The following is a 16425-nucleotide window of genomic DNA, read 5'->3' on the forward strand; positions in this document are numbered from 1 at the left end:
CTACACACAAAGGAGGTTCCAATCAGATTATAAATTGTTAACATGATTACATTAGGTATTTTATTTGCATAATGCTAATACTTGTAAATATTATCAGACATTCATACTTATAACTTATGTTAACAACAAATCAAGTTTCTTTCAGAGTTCAGGTGTCTATGGGCCAAACACTGAATAGTGTTAGGGTTGCGGGACAGATTCAGACTTCTTTACTGTTATTATAATTTGGACTTGAAAATTGCATTTTTAAATCTTGGGCTCCCTTGAAAGTTGTAGACTTATGTCTTATATTTCCATCTATTTAAAGTAGACCTAAATCCGACATCTATAGCTTCTATATATATATATCAGTGAAAAAAGGACATTAGGGCGCCCAAAAAATAGCCAAAGATGGGTTGAGAGAGTTCACAAATACAAAGATTGAAATTTAACAACATATTTTTGATCGATGAAAGCTATATTGATAAAGAAAATTCAATATTAAGGAAGAAAAATTTTAAATCAGATATTTAAGAACTCAATTATATTTTTTTTTGAAAGATTAATTGAGTTTATAAAGGGTTTGATTGCAAGGAAAAAATAATTTTTAAGTCAATTTAGGCTTAAATTAGAAGAAATTAAAGTTTAGGGGTAAAATTATAATTTTTAAAAGTTACTTTGATCAAATCAGGAATTTAATTGCATAAATATTGAAGTTTGATGGGCAATAAGGAATTTGATTGAAGAAATCCAAAATCAAGAACCGTACTAGAAAAGACGTGTAAATATAAGGGTTGGAATTGACCGAGTCAGAGGCTAAATTGAAAAAAATGAAATTTTTTTAATCAATTGAGGGTCAAAATACACAAATTTAAAATCAAGAATCAAAGTGGAAAAGGTAGCCAACTACGGGGTTGACATTTGAATTTGACAGGGATGCAATTGAATTGATTTTTAAAATCAAAATCTTAATTAAGGACTTGATTGAATAAATTAAAAATTAAGGACTGATTTGGAAATAGACTTTTGAAGCCATTTTCTTTTAAATGAAACAACGTGATTTGTTCAAAATGACGTCGTTTCATTATATATATATATAACAGTGATATTTTGAATAACATTTTACATCTTCTTCTTCCCCTAGACATGCTATAGGTAGGGGAAGAAGAAGATTGTTCCTTTGTAGCGCCACTCTCCCTTGCTCTCCCAATATCTAAAAACCTGACACAACCAACACCTATGGCCTACCACCAGACAAAAAAAAAGAGGGGATAAACCTTGCGAGCGCCAACCTTTCTCTTTTTGCACAATTGGACATAGTAGAGTGGCTCTTTTTCCCTTTCCCCCTTATAAATAGTAGAGGGTGGAAAGGCCAAGAGAAGAGACAAGGATGAGGGGATGGCAGAACAACAAGAAGACAAGAGATAGAAAAAGAAGGAAAAAAAACAGAAAAGAAAAATAAGGGAAAACAGAGGAAGTAAAAAAAAAGAAAAAAATAGAAAGGAGGAGGGGATTGAAAAAAAAAACAGAGAGGAGGATAACGAAAGAAAAGGAAGAAACAAAGACAAAAAAAAAGAGATAAAAAATAGGAAAACATAGAAGGGAAAAAAGAAGAAATAAAACAAAAAAAAACAGACAAAAGAAAGAGAGATAAGAATGAGAGAAAAAAAATAAGAGAGAAAAAAAAAACAGAGAGGAGGATAACGAAAGAAAAGGAAGAAACAAAGAAAAAAAAAAAAACCACAGAAAAAAAAAAAAACCAGCCAAAAGAAAGAGAGATAAGAATGAGAGAAAAAAAATAAGAGAGAAAAAAAAAACAGAAACACAAAAATAAAAAAAAATAAAAAAACTCAGAGAAATAAAAGAGATAAGAGAAGGAATCACCGCCTGTTGTCACAACACCACCACCACCATGAGCCACCATTAATGACAACACCACCACTGCTAAGTCAACCCGTCTCCTCCTTCATCCTTTTCTTCTCCTTCGGACACCCTCCATTATTCTACAAGTGAACAATTAATAGCTTCACCATTGTTTACTGACTAGATAACGCCGACCCATACCAAAATGGTTAGGCTAGGTCCAGTTCGGTCAAAAGAGAGAAAATACCTTTTGGTCTAACATTGGCCCAACCCTTGTCTAGGGTCGATGTTGGGCCAAGACCTTTGGGTCGATCTCAACCCAAATTCTTCTAAGCCAATTTCAGCCCATCCATGATGGGCTCAACCTATATATTTGGTTTAGGCCCATCTCCATTACATTATTATAATAATATTATATATTAATAAAAAAAATTAAAAACTCTAAAAAATTTATGACTTCTCATGTAGTTTTTTTTTTTACCAATTTTGTTTAATATTGGTTTGTATTTTTATACTATAAAGATACAAATCTGATATTAAAATATTCAGTTTTCTCTGAAATGTTGCAAAAAATAGAAAAACAATAAAAAAAAAGTCATGTTTTCATGCATATGTCAAAGTCTTTTAAGCTTATAAGAAATTTTCATACAATAAAAAAAAATACATGTATTAACATGCATTTCGAGCTTTAATAATCAGTTTATTAAAACCATGAGAACTAGGCCAATATTTTAAAAATACTACAAAATATATTTTTTTCTTTTTAGTATATGAGATTATGAACTTATACGTAAAATATATTTTTGATATTAAAAAGATAGTTCTTTTTTATTGATATTAGAATGGTTAGGTTTTTACTCGATAAGATAAGGATCTTCTTATCGAGGAGGATTTGTTTTCAACCTTAAACAACCCAATGATCAGACAACTAGTTTAATTAGACAATTAAATAATACAATTTAACCTAGTAAGGCGTATGAGGGGTGTTAATACCTTTTATTTACTCAACCAGTTCTCATGCCTGATCTCTAAGACTAGTTAGGGTTCCTAGTGACCAAATATTAAGTGACGGCTCCCATTTCCTCTTTCTACTATTAAAGGACAATAATTCTTTATCCTATCTCCCACTTCCCTCGATTTTTATATCTTACAGAGGACGCATCACTGCAACACACATCCACCTACGACAACGAAGGTGAGGCATGCACATCCATTTTATGTGCAGTGGAGCTTCAAAAAAATTTTCCTTTCTTTCTCTTTTCTCTTTCTTTAACCTTGAAAAACACGTTGTCATTGAAAAAAATAAGAAAAATATGTTATTTGTTAATTTTATCGTATTTGTCCCTTATTATTTTAATGGTATCAAATTTCATTGATTTTTTTTAAAAAAAATTTTATCCTTTGGCATTTGATTTTTATATTAAATTTATCATTTTATTTTATGATATTCTAGGTTGACCTTTAATGTTTTGATTTCTAATTTAGATTATTGGCTTCTTTATCAAATTTTAATTTCTTTTCAATCTTATCCTTGGATCCATGATCTTATTTTAAAATTTTTCATATTTGGTCCTTATTCTTTTAATTTTTATTTTTTTTGGATACTTTTGTGATTTTCTTTTCAATTTTTCCCTTCAATTTAAAATTTGATGATATTTAAGATTTGACCCTAAATATTTTGATTTCTAATTTTTATTATTAGCCCTTTTATCAAATTTTCATTTGTTTTCAATTTCATCCTTATATATCTTTATTTTATTTTTTAAAATTTGGTCATGATTCTTTTGATTTTGAACTCATTTGTTAATTTGATATTATATATATATATATATATATATATATATATATTATAATTTTTCCATTCAATTAAAAATTGTAGCCTGTCCTTTCATTTTTTTCTTAAAATGGGGTTCTTATTTTCTTAATTGTTATTTTTTATCCTTTATTTTTTTAATATATTTCATCATTCAATATTTGATTTATTGATATTTGATCTACTTTGTTTTTCCTATTGGTTTTAGACTGTACTTGGGAGTCAGTCATCTCTGGCCTAGTGTCAAAGGTTAGATAAGAGATGTGATGATTGGTTGGTCAGATTTTTCATCAACTAGATTGGTGATGTGTTATGTTGTTAGCTGAATTATTTTTATAAAATATATATTAAAATTACACTAGTGTTTTTAATAAGCAAAAGACATATGAGGTTTAGTCATTCACTCGACTTGATTCAATAAATATGATTAGTTTAATAATATAATTAAAAAATAGGAAATAACAATAAATAAACTAAACTAAAAAAATATAATAATAAATTCTAAAAATAAACATTGGCCAATATTATGGAATAATATCTTTTCAATATTCTTAAAGATTTCCATGATTTTATTTGATAACAAAATAAAATTAAATAAAAATGTGATAACTCCATTGAAAGTAAAAAGAAAAAACATCTAAAGCTTAATTCTCTAAAATAAAATGTTGAATGATATAATTGAAAAAAAAGAGCATAAAAACCAACTCGAGTTCACCTAATCCAACCTGCCACCATACTAGACCTTGGTCATGGGATCAGAATAACATTGTAAAAAGAAAATTGCATAAAACAAGAAAACTCAAATATTAGGCAACTCATTTTTGAAAGTTAAAATTGAAAAAAAATCTAAGAAAAAGCAACGGGAAAAAAGACTCAATTTAACCTGGGTTAACCTGTTTAGCCAACAACCTTGGACATGAGATTTGGATAACTCTATTGAAAAAAAGGTTAAAAAATCACTAATATACTAAGATAAAATTGAAAAAATAATCAATTTTTTTAAAAGAAAGAAGTCAACTCGGGCTAATCTTCGAAACCCATCACCCGAGTCATGAGGATGAGACCAACCTTTTATAAGATAAACTCAAAAAATGAGTTTTAACCTTAAGTCAAATCCTCAATCAATAAAAAACCAAGGGATAAATTTTTTTTAAAAAAATTCAATCAAAAAAGAATAAAAAAGTAAATATCAATAAAAAAAACGAGGGGAAATTTGACATAAATATAAAATAAAACCAAATGTCTAGGGATGAAATTGGAAAAAGTAAATAAGAATATGATAAAAAATAGCAATAAAAAAATAAGGACCAAATTTGATATAAAAATTAAATGAAATCAAATGGTAAGGGACAAAATTAAAAAGTAAAAAATCAATAAAAAAAGATTCGTAACAAAATAATAGTAGTCAAAAGAATAAAAAATAAATTTAATAAAAAATAACGTGACTTAACATATTTAAATTTTGGTAAGCCAATATTGATGTTTGGTCACTGAAAGACTTCTCATGTGCTGCTTGAACACTGTCATAATTCAATTCTGGATTATTCTTTAAATATCAATTTTTTTCAAAAATAAAAATTAAAAAATAAAATAAAGGCTGGCAATGTGGAGAAAACAAATAAAGGAGGGCTACAAAAATAGAAAACAATCAAGCTGTAATTTTTTTGAGGAAATTCAAGGCCTAATTGTACCCCATCATGCCCAAAAATAGAGAAAAATACAAATTCAATGTCAAATTGAATGATTATTGAACGAATTTGCATAAACATTGAGTCCAATAACATAATTAAATTTTTAATAAGCCAAATTAATTTAATCATGGGCTAAATTAAATTTTAATTATATTTAAGAATTAATTTGGGTTCAATTCAAGGATTTAATTAAGTGCAAGGATTTAGTTATACTTTAAATGGGTCAAATTAATTTTATTTTGGGCTTAATTGGTGAAAAATTAAGTTTATGAGTCTAATTTTAGCTTAATTGAGAAGATTGAAATTTTAAAAGACCAAATTGAATTTTTACCAAGTTAATTGATTGAAATTAGGGACTTAATTGCATTAAATAAAAATTTTTAGGGTCAATTAAGGTTCAATTAAAATCTATTAAAAGAGGCAAGACTGAAATGAACTTTGGCAAAAAAGGAATTGACACTGTTCACTATCTTTATTTTTTTCTCTGAAAAAGCTGATCCAGTTACCTACTTTGCAGCAGCATTTAATATATCTAACATCCATAAAATTTAAAAAATTTTATACAAAAATGATCCTGTGCACTTTATTTACAACCCAATGTGATCAGTTTAGACTACATGACAACACATCATCTCTGGTGACAACCTAAAGAGACCAACTTAGTAAGCTTTTGTCTACAGATTTTGCAACTCATGATACCTAATTTAAGCAAATAGTGGGATCCTTCCTAACTGAATCAAGGGTTGAAATTTTTTTTTCTAGTATAGACAAGATTTCCCTCTTCCACTATCTACAATAGAGGTGGATTTTATGGCCTAAAGGAAGATAAAATCGGGTCCAATGTTAGCCAAAAAACTAGTTTTTCTGCTGATTTCTGTAAATTTTCTTCTTTCTTTCTTTCTCCACTGTGGCCTTCAGCCACCACCACCACCGCCATCGTCACTGGCTCCCACCTTCAGCTCCATTATAGAAACTTTTCTCTTGTATCAACTGATGATTTACTAGTGGTAAAGCAGCCACCGCGTCTCTCTCCTCTCCTTCTCCCAGCTGCAGGTTTTCTTCTTTTTCTTTCTTACTCCATCGGCCTCCACTGCTATAACCACTGGCAGCATGCTGTCATCCTTTGCCAGACCACCACCATACCAGGTTGCCCGCCCTCTCTCCTCTTCCTCTTCTTCTTCTTCTTCTTCTTAGCAACCCTTATTTAGTGAACAGAGGACATGAATTATAATTCATGTCTTATTGTTCATGTATGAACAATGGACTTTTTTTTTGTTAATCCAAAAATTTTCAAAAAAAAAAATGATTTTCTCGCATATTTTTCTACCAATTTTGCATAATATCGAGTTATATATTTACATTGTAAAATACAAATCCGGTATTAAAATATCAGTTTTCTCCAAAAATATTTCAAAAAAATAAGTTCAAAACATTTGCAAAAAACCAAAAAAAATATTTTGTTGCACACGGCCAAATTCTAAAAATTTTCCAAGCATATTTTTCATAAAAAACAAAAATTGCATTTTTTTCATGTTAAAAAAAAATATAAAAATGGATATTGTAATCAGTTTATGACTATCTATTAGGATTTACTAACATGTCAAAAATCATTTTCCAATCTTTTTTTTTAATCCAGATGTAGACTTTAATATTTGTGGAGTGTAAAATTACACGATAAAGTACACCCTCAGGTATTAAAGATACAAGATGTAAATAAATGCGATGCTAAAATTCAGACTTTATAACAATTATAATTTAACTCAATAAGGTAGAAACTCTCCCAAGAAGATAAATCTGCCTTGGGCCTTAGAAAAGATCAACAGATACCCGACTCAGAAAAAAACAATCAAACAACAATGCAACTTACCTTAGGTAGGGTACACTGGAGGTGATGCGTCTTCCCCTTGCATAACTAATCTCTTACTCAAACTCTCGTAGACCATAGGTTCCTAGTGACCATAATACTAGGTAGCGACTCCTGAACCTTAATCATAATTTTATGATTAAATCCAAAACCCTTTCTAATATATAACACCTCACATCAGAGGCACGATAAAAGCCTCTGTTGTCGTTAGACGGTGTTGCGCTGGCTCGAACCTCGCAACAAACACTACCGATGTCTCTTACCTGCTGGCACTTGCATTGCCCACACCAACTGACACGACCAAAAGATTAATGTCTTCTCCCAAGTGCAGGGGGTTAAAGTAATAATAACCCGACAAGACCGGTGTCGAATCACAGGGAGGTTAAATGTATAAATTATAAATAACAACAACAACAATAGAAGAAGAAGAAGAAGAAGAAGAAGTTGATGAGAACTTTGAGATGAAAGATCAATGTAAGAATTAAACAATGATAACAACAAAGGTTAAGGTTAGATGATCCACTAATGATATTTCAAATAAGTATAGTACAAACTCTTATTATTTAATTGAAAACCACACACAATGGAGGTTCGAATCAGATTATAAATTATTAACATAATTACATTAGTTATTTTATTCTAATAATGCTAATACTTATAAATATTGTCAGGTATTCATGATTATAACTTATGTTAATAACAAATTAAGTTCCTTTCATAGCATAAGTGTTGGTTATACCATATGGTTGGGCAATGAAAGTGCCAAGTATTTGTTATACCAAGTGTTATACAATACAAATCTAGATTAACCATTTAACAAGCAAAGTATTAAAAGTGAATAAGATAACAAATATAAAACATGTCAGTATCAAACATTAAAGTTCATATTGAGTTTACACAATACTTATTCTTAAACCATTAGTGTAACCTTTTCACCTTGACATAATAAACTTAGCTAAACATAATAAAGGAGAGAAACATAAATAAGATAAAAGTTAATTAAAAAAAGGAAAGGAATTGAAATGCATAAATAAGATATTAATAAAAGCAAAACTTAAGTATTACAAAAATACAAAAAGAGAAAGCAAGAGCATGATCTTGATTTGAAAACCAAGATGCCTAAATGCATGGCAAATACCTCCTTTTATAAGCTAAAATTGAAAACCACTGATTTGATGACTAACTGATGAGTGGGTATCCAACTCTTGGCTTGGTGACTATCCTTATCTACTTGTCTGAATAAAACATCATTAATAAAGTCAAAATTGGACCAGACTTTCATATGAAAGTTTTAGAAAATTGTCTCAGCTTTTCAAGAAAAAAATTGAGGTCATTTAGACTTCTAAAACTCAAGATATGAGATGAACACTAAATATTATCTGGGCTGCAAGATATATTCGGACTTCTACGTTGTTGCTAAGATTTGGACTTCCAAACAGCAAAATTGAGTCTTGACTTTCCATGAAAGTTTTAGGCATATGTTTTAGCTTTCTATCCCTATAAAGTAAACCTAAATATGAGATCTGTAGCTTCAGATATGACCTCCAGTTTAGACTGCACAAACATCTCTTTTCTAAGTTTGACCATCTTTTTATCCTTTTAATTTTAATACTTCAACTCATCAATCAATTTTTTTATTTATGCAATAGGCCTGTATTTAGAATAAATATTTACCATAAATTAAAGGTACCTTATAGTATCAGACTTATTATTATAAATCATACTTTAGTTAAGGAGTTATTGATACGTCAAGTGTAAAATTATGATATAAAACTTTGATAAAAATACACTTTTAAGTACTAATCATCAACCTATTCACCATAATCCCTATTTTGTTTTAATTTCAATTTTGGTCTATTAATACTTAATTATTTTAAATTAGTTGATTTTTATTTTATTTTACAAAACTAAGCATCAACAAGCACTAAAAATTTCTCTATATTGAAAAATTCTAAAGAAAACTAAAATAAATTATCAAGCCAAATTCTAAATAAAATTAATATAAAATAAATATGAAAAAATTAAATAAAAAAAGTTAAGAGTTAAAAAAAAACATGAACTTCCCTTGATTGTAATATACTTAGAGTACTTTAGTTTTTTTTTTTTTTATTCACATCTAGTTATAATCAACAACTCTTCTAAAATCCTTGACCTAGATGGACCCTCCGGTAAAACGTTGAAAAGGAGGAAAAAGCCATATACTGTTAACAAAATACTTTTTTTTTTTTTTAATGAGAACCTGTTCTTAACTTCTTATATTGTTTGTAAATATGGAAAAACTAAAGTTACGTTGAAAATGTGAAATCGACACCAAAAAAAAAAGAAAAAACAAATGAAAGTGGAAAAGGTACAAGAATGTAAAGAAAGCCATTCCTTTTGCTTTGCCTTTTTTCTCCCCTCTTCTCCTTTTGATCCTTTACACAACCATGTACCCATCAGAGCAGGGTTGTTTAGCTGGCAACTTCATGAACACACACCCACGTTGTTGGACCTCTTTACATAGTTTTCTCCGTCTTTCTTTGAGACAAAAACAAGTGTTCCTTTCTTGTTCTTTCACTAATACTTTAACCCCACCAGCCCACCACCACCTCCTCCTCCTCTCTCCGGGTTTTTTTTAATCAATTAATTAATTCTCTCACATGTCTATGAATTCTCCTCATTTCTATCCATCCAAAGACACAAACTTTACCTTTATTTGTCTCTGCAATGGCTGTCCCATCACCACCTTTCTCTCTTTCAAAACACTCCTTATCCAATTCCCCTTCATTTCATGCTTCCAACCCTCCATTGGATCCCTCTAAAGCTTCAGCCTTGGGAACCCAAAATGTAAACTTTTCGTCTTTCTCTCTGTGTATGGATATAATGATGTTATATTTATTTAGCTTCTTTTTGTTGGTTTATCTGTTTATTGCTTATCTTGTTGCAGGCCATTGGTTCTAAGGCTAATTTAGGAGGAGTTGAGCAGACCCATTTGAGATTGTGGAATAATTTGAAGTAAGTTGTTGTGAGTGCCTTGGTTTTGTATTGATTTTCCTTCTCTTGTTGTCAGAAGTTACTGTTTTATTTCATTTTCTTATTGTTGTTTAATTTCTGTTGCTAAATCAAGAATTAACTCAAATTTTAATTTTAATGTTGTACGCTGTTATTTTAACCGGAGGTTTATCTAGAACTATTTGGTTTTTTGATTTATGGAGCTGAATTGATTTCTAAATCAATCTTGATATGACTTTATATTCATAATTTAATCATAGAATATCTGGGATCTGACACTAGCAGACTTTACAGGGATCTTCAAAATGACCAGTTAAAGTTGCAGGTGGATGCATATGGTCGTTTTCTACAAAGAATTATTCTTTCTGTACTTTAAAATGTAAAACTCAATATAGCATAGTGCAAGGACATAACTTGCCTCATTATTTATCTGTCTACGTTTTTCTTGAGTTAAAAACATATATTATTTTATCAATTTTCATTTACTCTGCCACCCCTTGGTTAAAATACTGAGGACTTTTCCCCTGCTGATGATTTATCCGGTGATGTTGAGGATATTACTGCCTGGTGATTTTCTGATGATTTTTTTTTTCTATAAACATCTAAGTGTTTTTAATCATCTACTTTATTTATAGGAGAGATTGTATAGTATAAGACAATGACTACAACCAGCAACCTTTGGTATTGAGCTTAAGAAAGAAAGATAAGCCTGTCTTTGATTTAATACAAGTTTTTTGCCATCTTCTTCATTATTTTGTTGCATATTTGCATATTCTACTACATTGGCTTTCTTCAACGATTTCAGGAAAAATTCAGATTTGAGATTACAGGCTTCCAGGGAGCGTCCTGGACTGACTAAGGAACTTAAAAGTGATAAATCCGAGCGCATGGAAAGAATCAAACGTGGTTCTGATTTATTTGATGAGATGAAACAACGGTTTTTGAGCTTCAAAAAGCATAAATACATGTAAGGAGAGAAGAGCTTTGGTCTGATGTGATTTTTCTTTGATGGAAACTTATCTCGTCCTCTAATGTGAGGTAAAATTTGAGCAGGCAAAACTTGGAACTCTATGAAAAGCTTGCCAAAGGTCAAGCACCAAAGGTAATACCGTTTTCTTGTTTTTTAAAGTATGTTGCACATATTCTGGATGCATCTTAGTATCTTGTTTGGCTTTTACTGTAATTTTGATGTTGAATGCCAGAAAAATATTATTACACCTCAACTAACAAATCCAAGTGCAGTTTATGGTGATTGCTTGTGCAGACTCAAGGGTTTGCCCTTCGTCCATCTTAGGATTCCAGCCTGGTGAAGCTTTTGTCGTTCGCAACGTTGCAAACATGGTGCCACCATATGAGGTATATGATACTTTGCATCTAATATGTCCTAACATCATGTCTGTTTTATTTGAAGCATTGATGCGTTGGAATGAACACTTACGAATCAATAGTTTTACCAAATATGTTTACCAGCATCTGTTCCTTTTGTTTTGACATTGGTTCTATTTATGCAGAATGGGCCATCTGAAACAAATGCAGGCTTAGAGTTTGCTGTAAATTCTCTGAAAGTAAGTTATACATGCCTACAACTCTAGGCTTCTTTCTTTCCTCTCATTCCCTTGAAGTCATGTGTTTATACAATGGAGTTATACAAAGTGTATGTGCATATTGTCAAAACTGAATTATAAGCAGGACACCAGGCTATCAAGTAAAGCTGATGACTCACATTACTCATTTAATCATGGACAGTAAGGGCATTAGCATCTGGGAAGTATTATATCTAGAACCAGAAGTGCTCTATGTCCAGCTTTAGAATATGCAACAGTATGGAAACTGGTTACTTTTGAAGTCTCCTAGATCATTTTATCTTTATTTGACAAATCATAAATAATTCCTTTTGCAGGTTGAAAACATTTTAGTAATTGGTCACAGTCAATGTGGAGGCATTCGTGCTCTAATGAGTATGCATGATGACGTAGAAACAAGGTCCAGTCAAGATAACATATGTTTTGAAATCTAGTTGTTTATTGCAATCATCAAATATCATATTTGTTGAAGGTGTGGATTTATGTTTATCCCTCTATTTTAGCTTTTCTACAATTTTCTATCTTCAGTAGCCTCATTGGAAGTTGGGTTTCTGTGGGGATGAATGCAAGAGTAAGAACTAAGGCAGCCACGAAACTTCTGAACTTTGACCAGCAGTGCAAACATTGTGAAAAGGTGATTATGCTTTACTGAATTTAAAAGGCTATGATTCCTGCTTTACTCAGCGTGCTTGTCTGTATCTCTCTCTCTCTCTCTCTCTGTCTCTCTACGGATTGAGAACACACCTCTTTTCGTAAGATTTTTCTTTTATGCTTGAGCATTTTGCTTCAGTTCGAGCTTGAAGTTTGTAGTTTTGATACATGTTTTGCTTGCTCTAAGCATTTTCCCTTTTCTGTTAGTTTGTTTTTATCCAGTTCTTTCTTTCATTAAATAGTTGACGGTGACAAACTTGATGCTTTTAAAATTTGTGGCCAATATCTGAGAAATGGAATGAGAATTTTAATAACTGCACGTTTGCTACTGGATTGGGTCTTCGATCCTTTTTACTGTTTTGCTTTATCACAACTCTGGCAATCTTCCCTGTGTTTACCCCTCTATGAACTTGCGAAGGGGACAGCCCTACTTTGCAAAGGCAACTGTTTTTTCTCCAATCCCATTTCTATTCCTGTTTAATATTGAAAGTTTTGGGCCTTGATGCCCACATGAAATTTCTTCTTAATGAATAATAGGTTTTGCGGGTAGACAAGAATATAATTTGATAAGAGGTGGCTTTCAAAACTTAAACCATGGTCATGCCGGATGATTTGTTCGTGACATTGTTTCTACAGGAATCAGTCAACTGTTCATTGGCAAACCTCCTCACTTATCCATGGGTGGAAGAAAAAGTGAGGAATGGGGAACTTGCTATTCACGGTGGCTATTATGATTTCGTCGACTGTGCTTTTGAGAAATGGACTCTGGATTACGAGGAAAGCAATCTGAAGGACAAAGGTGGGAGAGTTGCAGTAAAAGACCGAGCATTTTGGTTCTGAATTTTGCTGCTACTGATTTATCTATATGTTGTTGTTGTTGTTTGGTCGTCTTAGTGCTTTGTTTATATACTGTGAAGACACAGAAAAATAATGTTATTCCTCGAATTCCAGCGAACGACTACTATGTTATATGTATGGTTGTATTATAATCCAATTTGATGTCATAATTTGTATGTGCTGTTGTATAACTCTAACCTTCGTAGTTCATAATGCAGAAATGCTTCCAAATCCCAGATTCTGATGGATGATATTTGGCATAATAATTTTCTTCGTGTCTGATTGCATGGATAAGTACGAGTTGAAGGTAAATTTGTATGACTTAAATTCGTTCATCCCTGTAGATGTAAACTTTCTGCGGAAGTTGCTGGTTTCTCAAAAGCATTAGGGCAAAGTAGACTTGTGAGTGTATATTATAGAAAAACTAATTCACGTGACGATGTACCATGCTCCATGTACTGCACATAGACGTACAAATCACTGTATAGATTTCAAAAGTTTTTTTTTCACTGAAAGATTCAAGATTCCTGAATGATTCAAGATATTAAAGTGAAAAAAACAGGAAAACTAAGTGACATTTTCAATAATTTTATTAGATACCATGGAATATTTTTTTAATGAGATCTTTTTTTATCATTATATAAGAAAGTTCTATATGTACAGCCCTATTTCATGGTCTATTAGTCCAAGTCTTCATGAAGCCTATTTCACTAGCCTAGCAGGAGAATCTAAATATTCTAGGTCCAAATCATGAAGTAAAAGTGTGACGTGAACGACGCATTGAATTTGGTTTGAGGAGGCCCCTGGTGAAGAAGAAGAGCTAGTCAGACCTAGATGTATCAGATTTCACCATATTTCAAGGGGATATTTGAAAGCTGATATGTTATACCAGTGTAAGCCACCGTCATAGGTGAGAGTCGAACTACCAACGCACAGATTTTCCTACCACCTCACCCTTCTCCACCTCCCACATCTAAAAAAAATCCAACCTGTGATTGCTAAAAGCCTAGGACTCTCCTCTCTCAAAGCCATTGCCATGTCCACAACCATGGCCAATCATAACTTCCCATTATTTATCTTACGGTTTTTCCCACTCTTTGTGATCAGTAGTTTGTCACTGATGAACAGCCAGACAATTCTTGTTGAAGCCCGCCCGGCAACTCCTGGAGTTGCCTAAGTTGCCACCACTGCCTGAATTCCCAAAACCTGAACTGCCAGAACTGCCAGAATTTGACATACCAAAACTGCCTGAATTGCCACCTTTTCTTCATTTTCCTGAGCTGCCTAAGCCCGCATTGCCAACTATTCCCAGCGGCATCAACCCATCTCACTCAACTACTAGTCCTTGATGATCAACATACCATCTAGAAAATGTTTTATGTTATGGTAAAACTTCATCTAGTTTGCCTGGTGTAATATTATCTGCTGTGGTGATTACTGTTCTCTACTATCTCTTCATGTAATTTTTTCTACCTGTTACAGAAATATGCACTTACATTTACAATCAAGCTATAATGTAATTGCAAATTGAATGTCGTAGTCCCAACATCATGGTTTTTCTTTAATCAAAGCGGAGAAGTAGATTTAATCTTGATATACAAAAACTAATACAAAAAAAGTCAACTTAAGGTCAATTTGCTTAATTTTGCTAATCATTTAAGATGAAGAGTATAAAGAGAGTGGTGTATTTCTAAATTGTACAAAGCATAAGTGAAATGTCAAGGTGTATTCCTCCTATCGGACAAGGACTTCATACCACACAAAAAATAATTGCAGAGCAGTAGCTCATTATTCTTGTAACTCACAGAGGCTGTAAGAGAACTGCAAGAGAGTGAGAGGCATGGCACCCCTTTCCAAAACCAACGAGGCACTTGCAGTGTGCATCCCATATCCTCTGCTCAAGGTCACATAACTCCTATGCTCAAAGTTGCAAAATGACTAATCCCAAAGGCTTTCACATGACCTTTGTCAGCTTTGAATGCAATCACAGACGCTTGCTCAAGTCCAGATCCTCTATATATACTCACTTAATGGCCTTCCAGTTCTCCCTTGGATAGATGCTGATGTTACCCAAGACAGTTCATTTCTTTGTAACTCTATCCCAAACTCTTACTCAATCGCATCACGTGAGCTACTTGCCGAACTAATTCATCAAACGTTGTCCCACCTGTAACTTGCATAGTTGCAGATGATGGCATGTACTGTTATGTGTGTGGACACAAATGGACGGTGGCAGCCATGGTTGGTGGCAACCATGGTTGACATGAATATAGTCAAATGGTGGGTGCCTAACTTGCCCACCATTGTTGAACAATTGTCTCTCTCCTCAGCTATAAATAGAGGGTGCACTGATAGCTGAATAAGATCACGAAATAGAGAGAAACACAGAGAGAGAGCTAAGGGTGAGAGTTGAGTTGAGTAGAGAAGTTTTCTCCCCCTCCTTGTTTTGTTGTTTGTATTGCTTTTGAGCTTGATTAATACAAACCAGTAGCTCCGTGGAATAGGCAAATTGCCGAATCACGTAAATTTGTGTGTGTTTGAATGTTTGGATCTCCTAACATGTACTTCACTCTCACTTACCGCAGCTCACATTGCCAACCTCGCCAAAAACTCAACTGCATTGCCTAAGCCTACTTTACCTCCACTCCCCAGCCTGCCAACCATGCCTTCTCTCCCTGAGGTCGCATTGCCTCCACTGCCAACCTTGCCTTCAATCCCCACTCTCCCCTCCTCCTGGAAACTAGACCTTGTCATTTGTTTGTTCCTGGCTTAGTTCAACTACTTCAGCATTGTTGGTTCCCATCTTTCTACAGTTATGATCGCCAGTTTTCACTAATAAATAAAAGTATCAATTGCTTGCTAGTTCTTAATAGTTCTTAATTAAGTTCCTTTCGAAGTCTCATAGATTTGAACAATGATGAATCATCATGAGTGTTTGGTAGTGGAGAGCATGAGACAATCACTCTAGCATCAGAATGAGGAAAGGTTAATTATCTTTTGGAAAAATCAACAAAGACAAGAGTAAGGAAAAAAAAAAAAATCTTATACAAGGTGTTGCACAGATTTACAAGCTTGCAGGTAGATCCTTTAATTTCTAGCTCCATCAAGCTTAAGTTTTAATCATAATTTCTTATCATCATATGAACTATGATG

At 32.4% G+C, this 16425-nt stretch overlaps 1 protein-coding gene across 2 annotated transcripts; it reads left to right on the forward strand.

Moving 5' to 3' along the window:
• Positions 1 to 9611: 9611 nt before the first annotated feature.
• On the forward strand, positions 9612 to 13520 carry LOC105138625 (beta carbonic anhydrase 5, chloroplastic-like). Of its 2 annotated transcripts, XM_011044768.1 has the most exons (10): positions 9612 to 10036; positions 10137 to 10204; positions 10837 to 10882; positions 11007 to 11168; positions 11255 to 11303; positions 11444 to 11557; positions 11713 to 11766; positions 12102 to 12184; positions 12313 to 12418; positions 13072 to 13520. In XM_011044768.1, exons 3-10 carry the CDS (start codon positions 10860 to 10862, stop codon positions 13273 to 13275), a joined length of 795 nt encoding a protein of 264 aa, XP_011043070.1. In that variant the 5' UTR covers positions 9612 to 10036; positions 10137 to 10204; positions 10837 to 10859; the 3' UTR covers positions 13276 to 13520. The 2 variants fall into 2 exon arrangements, with proteins under 2 accessions (XP_011043070.1, XP_011043069.1); XM_011044767.1 differs by lacking the exon at positions 10837 to 10882.
• The last annotated feature ends 2905 nt before the right edge of the window (positions 13521 to 16425 follow it).

This window comes from Populus euphratica, unplaced genomic scaffold (genome assembly GCF_000495115.2).
Source record: "Populus euphratica unplaced genomic scaffold, PopEup_1.0 scaffold80.1, whole genome shotgun sequence".
NCBI lineage: Eukaryota > Viridiplantae > Streptophyta > Magnoliopsida > Malpighiales > Salicaceae > Populus > Populus euphratica.